At 59.6% G+C, this 13,233-nt stretch overlaps 1 protein-coding gene across 1 annotated transcript in view; it reads right to left on the bottom strand.

The window, feature by feature from the left end:
- Positions 1 to 932: 932 nt before the first annotated feature.
- The window catches only part of CACNG3 (calcium voltage-gated channel auxiliary subunit gamma 3), a 32,586-nt gene continuing 20,285 nt past the window's right edge, over positions 933 to 13,233 (bottom strand). The window contains exons 2-4 of the mRNA XM_050906130.1: positions 5,169 to 5,252; positions 2,949 to 3,089; positions 933 to 1,641 (exon numbers count right to left, since the gene is read on the bottom strand). Of these exons, the coding sequence (XP_050762087.1) occupies positions 1,130 to 1,641; positions 2,949 to 3,089; positions 5,169 to 5,252 (737 nt within the window). The 3' untranslated portion in view covers positions 933 to 1,129. The remainder of the gene's footprint in view (positions 1,642 to 2,948; positions 3,090 to 5,168; positions 5,253 to 13,233) is intronic.

Genomic DNA, 13,233 nt, shown 5'->3' on the forward strand with positions numbered 1-13,233 from the left:
AAACCCCCTGCAGCTGGGGAGCCCCGACCCCCGGCACCCCACGCAGCCGCGGGAGAGGTCGAGGCTGCCGTGAAACACCCGTGAGACACAGCGCACGGTTTTCCAGCTGCCCGCAGCAGGGTCAGCGCGACCTCTTCAGCCAAGTAACTTGCTTGCCAAACTGGACGATTTTATTGTTATTTTTTTCATCGATCTCCCAGCCATTATGGAATCACACACCATCCGCACGCAGCCCGCGGCCGGCGGCCCGGCCAGCAACCAACCCAGCTTCTCCTTCAGTACCACCAGGTCAAGCGTTGCCTCCTTGGTTGTGCCCAGACAGTAATTTGTGACTGCGTGTGTATTAATTTTAGGGAATTAATTCATTTTCTTGCAACATTAGAGGTTAATTAATCGCTGGCTAATTGCTACCAGTCATTGGAGGAATTCTGCTCCTGAGTCCTTTCATGGCCTGAATGCACCAAAGGAAGAAAAAAGGAAAGAAAAAAGGAAAGAAAGAAGGAAAGAAAGAAGCCCTTTCAAGACCACAGAAAATTGCAAAAGGATGTTTCTTCCAACCCGACATGACAAAATTGAATTCCAAGCTATTTAATGCATGCACGAAACGCCATAGAGAAACCCAGCCCGAGCACTCCGTCCACCATGACAGGGAAAGGGGTTTTGTAACACGAGCACTCGCTACGGCACCGACTCAGTGCTTCAAGCTCTGGACTTCCAGGCAATTTCGCTTAAATGTAACTACCGGATTAAGGATTCTCACAGACAGGGCTATCGCCAGCATTTCCATGGGACATACAGCTAAGGTAACACTGCGATTATGATCAACATTAACGATGGAGACCTCGGGAAGCCACTGTCCCGGGTGGTGATGGAAGCCCCGCTCAGTCCGCAGGGCTGGTCACAGCGCAGCCCCCGTCCCCTCCCCGCTGGGGACGGAGGGGCGCGGGGGTCCCGGTCCCACCGTGGGCGCAGTGGCCTGGCCCGGCCAGTGGCATTTCGGGAGTGAAAAACCAGCCCCGCGGGTAGGGGCACAGGGAGCCATCTGGGTTTGTCCTTAAAAACGGGATTTCACGGGTTACACCGTCACGAGGATGATGTCATGCAGCCTGACAAAACGCCCCTGCCCGCCTCAGACCGGCGTGGTTCGTCTGTTGGCCGGGTTGTTGTGCAAAGACTCCTTGAACTCTTTGGGGATGGAGTTATGGACCTGTAAAAAACCGTGGTCCCGCTCCGAGTTGAGCAGCGTCCCCATGGTGACCTTGGAGGGATCCCTGGAGAGGGTGAACATGGAGATGTCGGTGGAGGGGATGGTGCTGAACCCCTTGCTGACGGGCGACATGTCCCGGGACCGGGGCTCGGTGGAGCGGGAGCTGGACCGCCGGCGGAAGCGGTACCTGTAGGGGGGGAGGCGGGTGAAGGCCGACTTCTTCAGCAGCTCCGAGTGGGACTTGGCGCGGATCTGGCGGTGCTTCTCGATGTACATGTGCACGGCGATCACCCCCACCATCTCGGCAATGATGAAGGACAGGGCTCCGAAGTAGAAGGACCAGCCGTAGGAGTAGCTCTTCTTGGAGTCGCTCTGCCCTGGGTCCCCCGCATTGGCCGAGATGTAGACTATAATCCCGATGATGTTGCTGAGACCTTCAGGGGAGGACGAGAGGGAGAGGCGCTCGCTTGAGCGGCAGGAGAGGGACGGGGGGACAGCAGCACCCCGAGCCTGGCCCTCCTCCTGCCCACCACGACCCGCGGGGTGCCCAGCAGGCGGGGAGGGTGCTGGGGGCCATGGCTGCATCCCCACGCCCCATGGGGCACCAACCCCTCTGCCAGCACACCAGGGCCAAACCCCCTCACAGACCTCTGCTGCCGTCCCCAGCATACATATATATTCACATACACCCAGTATACACGTATATTCACTTATACTGGAGGGGCAGGAGGAACAACCACTATTTTGTTTAGAAAAGGGACATTTCAAGAGCTGGTTTTGCTTTGCAGAGCTGCTCGCTGAGCAATGGACCTCAGGAGCCTGGCCGGTGCTGGGCACTGAGGCTGTGGCCAGAGCAGAGCCAACCCGCGGGGCACAGAGGGGATCCCTCCGGCACGAATCCTGGCTTGCCGTGGCCCTGGGAGCGGAGGGAAGCAGGAATGGCTCCGTCTTTTTTCATTTCTGGTGGAGCGTGGAGGTTTTATTTGGGATCCGGGCAGTTTTTGCACTGCCAGCAGCACCGCGGGGCTGTGCCGCAGGGCTGGGGAGCGGCTGATGTATTCCTGGATTTACTTAATGAATCGATTGTGTTCTTTCTGTTGTTTTCTCATCTGCATCAGCAGCTCCTGCCAGCTGAAGGAGGGAGAGTAATTTGTCTCTTTGTGGGGAGAAGAAAAACACAAAATAGAGCAGTTCCTTGAGACAAAGACATTGTCATACGATAATCAGTGGAAGCATTGGGGAACAGTGCACAGAGAAATGAGCAATCCAGAAGGAACGGCCTCTCAAGAGAGTGATTTTCCTCGTAGGACTGCGGCAGCCCCGCTGCCTGCTGCCTGGTCCCGGCTGCTGCCAGCGCAGCACCTGCCCTCGCCTGGTCCCACGACCTGCTGCTTGGTGGTGATGGAGGGCAGAGCCCCCCAAAACCTGCCCCGGGGCCGGGTGCTCCCCCAGCGGGACGGCTGTGCTCCGGGAGCCCCTCCTGGGCTGCAGCACCCGCACAGAGACCGCTCAGGGCAGAGCAGGGTGGATGCTTAAAGTGCTGTCTAGCAAGGTGACCACTTGCCAGAAACCTCTGCTGGTTTTTTGCCTGCCACGAGGATTTTTTCCGCCAGGACATGACAGCTCACAAACCCCAGGATCCGACAGCCCAGGAGGACCCACAACCTGTCTCCAGCTCCCCTGTGTCCTCCCACACTTCTACACCAGGTCTGTGCTCCAGACCCCGCCGGGCAGCTCCTACCTGCAGAGACGAAGAAGATGCCGGCGCTGAGGATGACGTTGTGTTTGCTCTTGTAGAACTCGCTGGCCGCCACGCACAGGCCCCCGAAGAACAGCAGACCCACGCTGAGGATGGGGAAGATGCTGGACGCTCTCACTGCACCTGCGGGACAGGGAACAGGGCAGGGTCGGCCCCCGGCATCGCTCCTGCAGCGGGGGCTGCCGGCATCTCCCATGCCAACGGCAGCGCGCGGCAAGAATTGTTGCAATGCCATGCTCGGTTGCTGCCACGAGGGATGGGGGAGACCCAGCACCGGTCCCCCTGTGCATCCTCTGCTTGTCCCCGAGCTTGCTCTGGAGCCCAGCATCAGCCCTGCAAACCCTGTGATTCAGGCCTCCCGTCACAAAAACAGCTTAAACCCTGAATTTCTTTTTTTTCCTCCTAGGCTATTTCTTCCAGTCTTGTCACACAGTCAGCACTAGTGATTTACCTTCCCATTACCAAACACACCACCCACAGCTATGGATGTGACTCTGGAGTCTGCAATTGCAGAAACCCCCCCAGATCTCACCAGGCTGGCGAGGAGCAGTACTGCCGACCACAAGGGTCAGGACCTGTCCCTTGGGTCCCCAAACTATCGCGGCTGCTTCGAAAGTCAAGAATTTACAAACTGACACACCCGAAGTTCAACAAAAAGTGGTTTTCTGATGTAGGGGAGGAACCTTATCAAAACGAACAAAAAGCCCAAGACCCCGAGCCCACCACGCGTGATGCCGTGACCCCGGCGCTGGGCTCCATCCCCAACGGGATTAGCTCCGGCAGTGCCTGTCCCTGCACGCTCAGGAGTCACTGACTGAGCGCTACACAAAGAAGGGTCTTTTCTACATGGCCCATCAGAAGTTCAGCTTCCAAAATGACAGCAGAGAGTCATTAATGCAGCAACTCACTAGCTGCTGCACTGAAAATACACTGTGCCTTGGTTTGGGCTCCCATCCCTCTATTAGGGCCTTTATTAGAAGCACAGAAATACAGAGAAGCCCCATTAAAATGCCATTCTGGGGGCTTTAAAATAGACTTTTTATTTTAAATGTGGGAGGGGGTGGGAGAAGAACTTGAACGCTAATCTGCTAAAATTGCAAACCAATTCCATTAAACACGTTCCCCTCTTAGATGGGTGAGCAGAGCTGATGGCTCCCTGCAGAGTTAGAAAATGGGGAGTTCAGAGCAACATCTGGACGAGCAGCAGCTGTATCAGGCGGGGGCCGGGGCTGAGCACAGGGCGATGGGTGCCGGGGGTCACTTTGCCCCCGGGGGATTCCTCCCAGCCCCAGCGGCCCAGAGGGTGCCCAGAGACGCCAACGCCTCCGAGGCTGCCACGTGCCCCTGCTGCCTTATGTTCTTACTTGTTTGGAAATCTAGGTGTCCAAATGAACCTTTTGCCGTGCAGGCTTCGCACATCCGTCACACGCGCATGTGTTTGCCGACGTGCCGGGCAGCGCACGTCCGTGTCGCTTTGCATGTCAGGGTGTGCGTCATTTGTGTCCAGCCTCCGTCAACCTGCACCTCGGTGCTCCAGCCCTCGCTCGTGCACGTGTCTGCAAAGTGCTCAGGGGACGGTGCCTCTTCTCTGCAGGGTCAGCCTCACCCCAGCGTCAGGTCCCCCCATGTAAAAACCCTGCGGGTTCTGCCCCGAGGCTCTGCTGACCCCCGAGACAGGAGGACCCCGCTTTTCCCAGAAGAGCCGCCAGCTCTATTTTCACTCTGTCTCCCGGCACTCGGCTGCTGCCAGCAGAGCGCACGGCAGATGCTCATCGCGCTCTCCCGGTGAGCGCCAGCAAATCCAGCCTGGCTGCAGAGACCGGGGAACAGGGAGACCGGCACGAACACGGCACCCCTGCGGTGCCACCAAGGACCTGCGGGGTCCCGGTCCCGGCAGCCCTCGTGCCCCAACAAGCTCTGGCTGTGCAGCAGCTGCTGGGACCGGGCGCGGGGAGAGCAAGTGCCAGACAAATGTGCCATTAACGCTGCCACTGCGGCGTGACGTGGCCGTGCTCGGGTAACCCGGAGGGTCGCCGCTGCTGTGCAGGGAGCCTGGGGGCTGCGACACATCAGCCTCCTGCCAGGGGCTGGCGGGGTCCTGCTGGGTGAAGCTCTAGGGGATGGGGAGGGGGGTGCCAGCGCAGCGTGGGGGTCCCCAGGGAGTGCCCGCAGCTCCGCCACGCCATGGGAAAGCAGACTCACGGAGGAGATACTCGGCCGTGTCTTGCTCGTAATCCGCATCCTCGGGGAAGTGGTCGATTTTCTTGCACACTCCTCGGAAGGTTCCTGGGGAGACACAAGCCAGGAAACCTTCAATCCCCTCTGCGCTGGCAGGAGCTGCTGGATGTGCTGCACAGGGCCGGCACGGCAGCAGCCCAGGAGCCGCTTGGGCACTGCTCATCACAGGGCTGTCAGCGACCCCAAACTCTGCCCTTGGTCCCCGGGGACAATTTGGTCCCCGGCTGCTCTTGCACCCTCCAAGCACTGCCGGTCCCTCCAGCAGGGCTGCACATTTATATCTCAAACTAAGCCCTGCCATTCATGTCGCTGCTGAGCTGGGAGGAGATGCCCGAGCTGCCCGGCTCCCCCCGCAGCCCCACGGCAGCCATGGGCAAAGCCCCTCCACGGTGCAGCTCCCGCTCCCCTCTCCGGCTGCGCGGTGCTGCGAGGACCTGCCGGGAGCTCAGGGGTGCTCAGCACGGCACTGCCTCTGATGAGCTTTGCCCCCCTCCTTGGGTGCACCCGTGGACACGGCAAGGCTCGCCTGGTCCCCGTTTTCTCCAGTGAAGGGGAGGTGAAGCAGGGCAGGCACTCGCTGGCTCCCAGCACCCACCCACCCAGGCAAACCCCTCATCGGTTTTGACAGAGAATCGATGCCACTGTAAATAAACCTCCCGGCCTTCAGGTCTGAGCAACACCTTATTCAGATGCACCGGGGAAAGTGCTCCACGGCTGCAGCCCAGGGCTCATTCTGGGATGTCGGGGTCATCTGCTTTCACATCAAATTCCTGCTGGGGAGATGACAATGGCACCAGGGTCAGAGAGGCTGCTTGAGCAGAGCCCCCACCCCGGGCTTCACAGCACCAAGAGACCAGCCCGGTCCTCCCAGTTTGCCCCGGCCCCTCGGCCGTATGAAAGCTTTGATTTACTGCTGACCTGCAAACGCAGGGTACAGGCTGCCGCATAAACGAGGATCCTCAGCACATTTGCTAAAGTAACATCTGGGCCGCAGCTTAACTTCCGAGATGCGATTTTTTTGGAGGCACAGCTGAGTTCATTTAAATGACTACAAAAAGTTTCTAGCCTGCTTACCCTTCCTGCCGCTTCTCAGCCCTGCTTCGTGCCTGGGACACAGGCAGCTGGGGCAGAGGCCAGAGAGTCGCCCAGACGACCTGTCTGTACCCCATTTCCAGCCTGCTTTCACGCGTCCCCCACAGCACACACACACGTGCACACCCATGCACAACCATGTGCCATGGGTGGGCATTGCAGCTGAGCTTGGCACGGGCAGGAGTGCCACCCACCCCATGGCACGGTCCCGCCGGGAGCCTCCGGCCGCTCCATGCATGCTGCCTTTCCCCTCCTGCTTGCGGGTCCCCATGGCACAACTCGGGAGCGGGGGCGAGAGCAGCCCCACCACGGTGGGCACTGGCAACGCTGCCTGGAAGGCCTGGGGAAGGAGGCAGATGCTCTGGCATCTGCTGGCCTCCCACTTAGCATTTGGGAAAAAAAAGGCTCTTTTGCTGTGGCTTTTTTTTTCTCCTCCTGCCTCTGAAGCAAAACAAATGCATTTCACCTTTAAACGCCTGCCTGTTTGCTTTGGCTTTCTCCTCGCTGCGCTTTCAGGCTCAGCGCTCTCCTGTGCCAAAGCCGTGCAATTGTGCCATGAGAGGAAAAAGCCAAGGACAAGTCAGGCTCAGGCAGGTGATGTACTGGGGACTCAGTTACACGCTGCAGGATGTGGATGTGGGGTAAGAACAGGACAGCACAGCCGTGTCCACGCGGGGGAGAGCCTTATGGTTCAGATGTGTTTATGGGACAGCCTGGGGAAGGGACCGGCTGTGAACAGGCTCTCGCCTCTGCTGCTCATCCATCCACCAGCCCCGGCAGCCTGGTCCATGTGCTACTGATGGACAGGCAGAGAGAGATTAAAGGCATTAAAAAATAATAAAAAAATCCTGGCTATGCCCAGTTGCACTTATGGATTTGTTGTGATGGATGCAGCCCGTCACCTCCTGCGGACGCTGCGAGCCTGCTCCTCATGGCAGCCCGCCAAGACACCAAGCGCCGCGCTCGATATCTGCTGGGGACGGCTCAGAGCTCGGCTCGTGCCACGGTGCTGGACGGGAACACGGCTCCTCAGGGCCTGGGGCGGCAGCAGCCGCTTCTGTCTGCAGGATTCACAGAGCCGTCTTCTCCAAAGCAAGCAGCAAATGCTAATGCAAGAGTACGCACGATGCTTCCTCTGCGGTGCCGACAAATGCTTGATGTTATAAATGGGGAAACTGAGGCACAGAGTGTGACTTCTCTGGAGTGGCAAGGGGCAGGGCAAGGTGGGAGGAATACCTGCAGCATCTGCCAAGAGGAAGGGCAGCCCCCTCACACCAGTGCTGGAGCACGTGGTTAGGTCACGCTGGCTCTGTCCCCTCTCCCATGGGACCAGAAAGGACGTGCTGCCAGGGGACAGGGCTCAAGGAAAGAGAAGCCAACCCGCATGGCATCCCGCACGGCAGCACGCCGTCAGTCCGCACGCTGGCTATGGGCTCAGAGGAGCTGAGCATCGTGACAGGCATCAATTAAAGCCTGGAGATGAAGCTCTGGAGGTGCAAGCTGTCATCCAAGCGGGAGACACGGCATCCGAGGGAGAACTGCCTGCTCCCATTGCTTTGGGAACTGCGGGCGAAGAGGAGGCTGAAAGCAGGCACCACGAACGGGGCTGGGGAGGCACTGGGCATGGTGAGGATGGCAGCTGCATGGCACAGCCCCCTTCCTCCTCCTCTCAGCTTTCGGGTTTCCACCCACCTTCTCCGACCTTCTCCCCGTACCTGCCAGCAGGGCTCTGCCCCACGCACCCCAGAGCACCCCCCACATTTGTCCCTTTGCTCTCCAGCCATCGGGCACATGCTGCCAGAGTGGGACTGCACCAACCTGCAGCACCCCAAAACACCCCTACAACCCCGACGGAGCCAGGATGCCAGAAGCAGACGGAGCCGGCTGGATGTGCCTGGTCCCCCCGGACACGTCTCCAGTCTCACCCAGTGCGGGGCCGTCACTCCCGGGACAGCGCCAAGGTTTCTGTTTCCAGGTGGTCTCTAAACGCCTCGCTCCTCGCTCTGCCTCAGGGCCCCGAAGCCCCGACCTGCTCTGGTGGGACAGATCTGCCCTCTCCGACTTTTAATGGCTGCAACGCTGCCGTCAGCAAGGGACACCCGCACAGTGTGCAGGACTTTGCAAGAGCTTCTCCAGAGGCACCGTGACAGCGCAGGAACATCTCCCTCTGCAGCAACCTCCCGGGTAGGGTCGTGAGGCCAGTGTTCATCATCTGATTAGCAAGAGAAAACTTTCCCTTGGTGCCACGTGGGAAAGGAGTTTAGAGACTGAGTCAGCCCATCAGCACAGCATGCAAATGAGAATACTAATTTTCTCGAGCTCGATCTCTTTGAAGTTCTCAGAGACTCCTTGTGCTGCTGAGCCCCCACCGAAACCCAGGGCCAGCACCTCCCTGCCCTGAGCAGCAGCTGGACAAGCCAGGACCCCCGGGGGCCTTGCTTCTGGTGTACACAATGTCTAAGGTAAATCTCTGACCATGAGGGACGAGGGCAAGCCTTGGAGCAGGAGGCACCTGCAAGCGCAGGGGATGCCCTGTTCGGATGCAAACACACCCGGCCCCGCTGGCTGCGGCTGGCGGGGCCGGGGCACGGGGCTCACCCGGGGTGTGATGCTCATCCATCCATCCCTCACTCCCTCCTCATGCAGCCACCGGGAACACACAGAGCTGCACTGCATCTACTCTGTCCCACCAGGATCTGCAACCTCTCTCCTTCCCTCAGCCCTGCCTGTCCCACCCAAACGCCTCCTTTGCAACAGAAATGGGATGAAAAAAATAAAAAATAAAAACCAAGTGACTTTCTCAGGGCAGGGGCAGAGCCTTTGCTCAGCGTTGCTGCTGCAGGACCCGACACCAACTCCTCCCGCTGCCCATGGCAGAGGGAAGCGTGGAGCAGCAGCCCCGGCACGGCAGTGGCGGGAGGGGGAAAGCATGGCAGCATCGCTAATATTTGCAGATTGCTCTGACACTGCGGCGGGCGCAGAGCATCGGGTCCCCGCAGGCAGCGAGGCAGGCAGGCAGCGGGGCTCCAGCTGCCCAGTGCCAGGGGACGAGGACAACCTGCACATGCCCCGGCGGGGCTGGGGGCTGCACGTTTAGAGGCGGCAGAGCCGGGGCTTGCCACGCTCCTCGCTCGCCGGCCCTTCGCCCTGCACCTTGCAGGTGGTTTAGCAAAATCTGCCCCCCACCCCCCCAAGGCAAAGGGAGCCCCAGCCCGACCGGGGACAGGCAGGGCAGCACCACCGGCCCCCCACGCGGGGAGGGGGCAGGCAGGAGGGGCAGCCCCGCTGCCTGCCCCCGCTGCCCGGCTCCACTGCATCTATTTCACACACTGACATTTCTTTTGGCTCCTTTACTCCCTCTGTTCATTAACCGATGCTCGTCGCCATGGCAACCGCTGAGTCACCTGACACACAACTTCCCAGCCACCAAACAAATATGACAACAAGGCTGAAATCACAAAAAGCCCCCCCTGACCCCCAAAATGCTCCCTGAGGACAGAGCCCTGCCCCGGGGAGGTGCAGCTGGAAAGGGCTCCGGGGAAGGATGGGGCGGCCGCTCCCAGCCCTGGCTGGGGGCTCGTCCCCCCCCAGCAGCCGGGCTGCTCGTGCTCGCACCCCACGGCACACCCAGAGCCACTGGGTCCCCGTCCCCCGGTGATGGCAGATGGAATTCCGGGATCTTCTCTCCTGGCTTTACAGCTGGGCCCTGGTAAAGGCAGCGTTACAACATCACGGGCATAAAGGAAGCGGGTTTTGTCCGAGTCCTCAAACTCTGGAGCCTCCTTCCTCTGCCCACGTTTCCTTAGCAAGGACTGGAGGCAGAGGTGATGCCGGATCGCCTGCTCCCCGGCTCTCTCTGACCCCCTCCCAGAACTGAGGCCGCAGCTGCGAGCTCAGGCACGAGATGTCCCCTGCTCCCGGGGCTTGAACCCTGCCCGGCGCCGGGGCCGGCTGCATGCAGAAATCCGCTGGGGAGGACTGGCCAGCGCAGGACTCACCGGGACGCTGTCCTGACTCGGGTGCAGGCTCAGCCGCTTGCTCCGGGCACTCACCGCCTCAGCCCCTGCTAACGCCTTGCCTGGGCGGCACCGTGCCCCTTGCCAGCATCCAGCTGTAAGCCCTTGGCCTGGGCACGGCTCGCAGAGCAGCTCGTGCTGTATAGATGGGATGGTTGGGGTGCCACTGCCTCCCCCCGCAGTCACCGTTCCCTTTGGTGCCGGTGGTCGGGCTCCTCTCCCTTCACAGGAGGAAGGGAGAGCTCCCGCCGGCCAGGAGCACACTGGGCTGCTGGGGGCTGCTGGTTTTGGCACATCCCAGCCTGCTCGCGAGTAATTTCCCCAGCTGATACCCATGCCTGCGACGCGACTCTGCGCTGCGTGCATGAGTCACACCACCTTGGGTTTAATTCATCTGCTGGCCGGGAGAGCGCCAGCAAAGGCAGCATGTTGCTGTGGTTATTCATTCCCCGCTCAGCTGTCTCTGTGGTAGATCTAGGTAATTTTTTCTCCCTATTAGTGTGAATCCTGATTAGCCAACTTAGCTTATTACTGCACTTCCCTGCCCGGAGCCTGACGCAGCAGCAGGCAGCTCTGCTCACGGCAGCTCGTGCAGCCCGCTCCGGAGCCTGCTGGCTGGGAAGCGGGGCTGTGCCGGGGAGCCCCGGTCGGCCGGCACTGCCTCCCCTCGCCCACCCCAGCACGGGACAGCTTCTCCCTTCGCCTTTTTCTGTACCGAGGAACCAGACCTGCCCATCCCCTCCTCCAGCAGGGTCCTGCTTGAGAATGCGTGGGGTGCACCCAGCACACACGGCTGTCAGCGAGCTCAGCCTCCCCACGCGAGCACACACTCTGGGGTCCCCCAGATGCACAGGGACAGTGCTCGGCCAACAGGCACCGGCAAGGAGCCACGGATACAACGGTTCGAAGCAGCTGGATGAGCACCAGCTGCAAAGCCCGCAAGATAATCGTTTGTCACGTTACACGGCCCTCCTGTTTCGCTTTCCTCCCCTCTTCCCCGGAGGAGCATCCACGGCTGCACAACCCGCTGCCGTCTCGGTGCTCTCCCGTGGCCGAGGCAGCTGCCAGCCCCAGGAGCAGGGAGCTCCGTGGGCAGCGGCAGGGCAGTGCAGACCCACCGGCAGCGGGAAACGCTGCCGCCGTGCCCAGGGAGGGGAAGCATGGCCCCTGAGGGCTGGTACGTTGAAGTCTGATAAGTCAGCCAACACAGCAGTAACGTCGACCGGCGTAAGTGCCTGGGTGAGGCCGACCGAGCAGACGGGAAGCGGGAGCGCTGGGGATGAGCCATGCCTTCCCTGCGCTGACCAGGCACTCGGGGCGGCACGGGGCCGGCTGGCCAGGACAAGCCTGTCCTTCAAATGCTCAGCTGTGCAGCACGGCACCGTGCTCCCTGCCCAGGCTGGATTAAAACCTCCACCGCGTAGCTGAGCACCGAGCAGCACCCAACCTTCCGCAGCCCCGGCACCTTCCACACCGATCGCCAAGCTGCTCCCATGCAGAGGAGCAGCTGAAGGATCCCAGCCAGGAGCCGAGCCATCCGAGCCCCGCAGGAAGCCTCTCCCTCGCCCTCCTGCCTTGGGGGGTGCCGGGGGCACCCTGCCGTGGCAGGGTGAGCGTGAGCAACCCCAGCTCTGCCATCAGTTCGGTGCCACCTCTCTCCTCGTCCTTCGCAGCTGCCACAAACCCTTGGCCAGCAGCAGAGCTGCACCCATCCGTGCTCTGCACCAGTCTCAGCGAGCTTCAGTTCAAGCTCTCGATTTAACGGTCCCGCTTTAATTCAGGGGCACCCCGAGCACCCCCAGGCACCGCAGGGAAGCCCTCTCCAGCTGGCAAATCTTGCAGGGCATTTTCCACATGTAAGCACTGTACGTGGCAATGGGACTGTCAGCCGTGCAGTGCCTGCAGGGTGTCCCTGCCCGATGGCTTCAGGCTCGCCGCAGCAAGCCCTGCCTTTTAGGTAACATTGGATTTAATTTGGAAGAGATGAACTCATATAACACATTTTGCATTCGCTGGTTTTGTAAAGGCATCCCTTCCCTTCCCCTCCGCGGGGCTGTTTTTCATCCCGCGCTCCGCATGATTCTTCGATCCCTCTCATCCCCACCAGATCAGAGCATCCCCGAGCTGCACGTTGAATAACGTGACTAACGCCTGCCTCCTGCGAGTCACCCCTTCTCCCCTGGACAAGGGCTGCCTTACACAGCGTAACGTTTCATTTCAGCAGGATTTTGCCTCTGCTGCTTTAGTTCATTCGTATTTCAATGTATGTACTCTCTGCACTGCATTTATTGGAGAAAGCAAAGGCAATTAATTGATTTGATCTCAGGTCTTTTTCCTCTCAAAGCCCTTTTCCCCAGGGAGGGCTGGGGAGGGGGGAGGGGGTTGCGAGGGAAATGCAAGTCTCATGGTGGTGGAAATATGGCAAAGAATATCGATCCTAACCCAGAGAGCCAGAAGACTAAAGAGCTCTAGTTACAGTTTTAAAAACTCATTACTTTTCATCCAGTGGAACAGTTTTCCAGGGACTATTCTGGTTGTTACGCTCAGCGTGCAAACTAAGGCTCAGGTTTGGGAAGATGAGCTAACACTGTTCTCAAATGAGAAAAAAATTCCTCTCTCCCCTCGTGCTGGATGGCTCAGCCAGGAGAAGTCCTGGGGCAAGGTCACATTTCAGCCCTCAGCTCTCCACACCTCCCGATGAATTCAAGTGAGTTATTTCCTAAGTTGTGGTTTACAGTAATGGCCTTCCTAAAGATACCTTGTCACGCCAAATCCGTTTGGAGGAAGTGGTGGGGTCATTATGCTATACGTTCTCTGAAAATTAAGATTTGTTAGAGAATCAGAGGTCCAAGCTTAGCTGGCAAGTGCTGGGGTACGAGCCTGCGGCACATCCTCAGAGATGCTCAGGCTCTGCACTTCCT

This window comes from Gymnogyps californianus, chromosome 15 (genome assembly GCF_018139145.2).
Source record: "Gymnogyps californianus isolate 813 chromosome 15, ASM1813914v2, whole genome shotgun sequence".
Classification (NCBI taxonomy): Eukaryota; Metazoa; Chordata; class Aves; order Accipitriformes; family Cathartidae; genus Gymnogyps; species Gymnogyps californianus.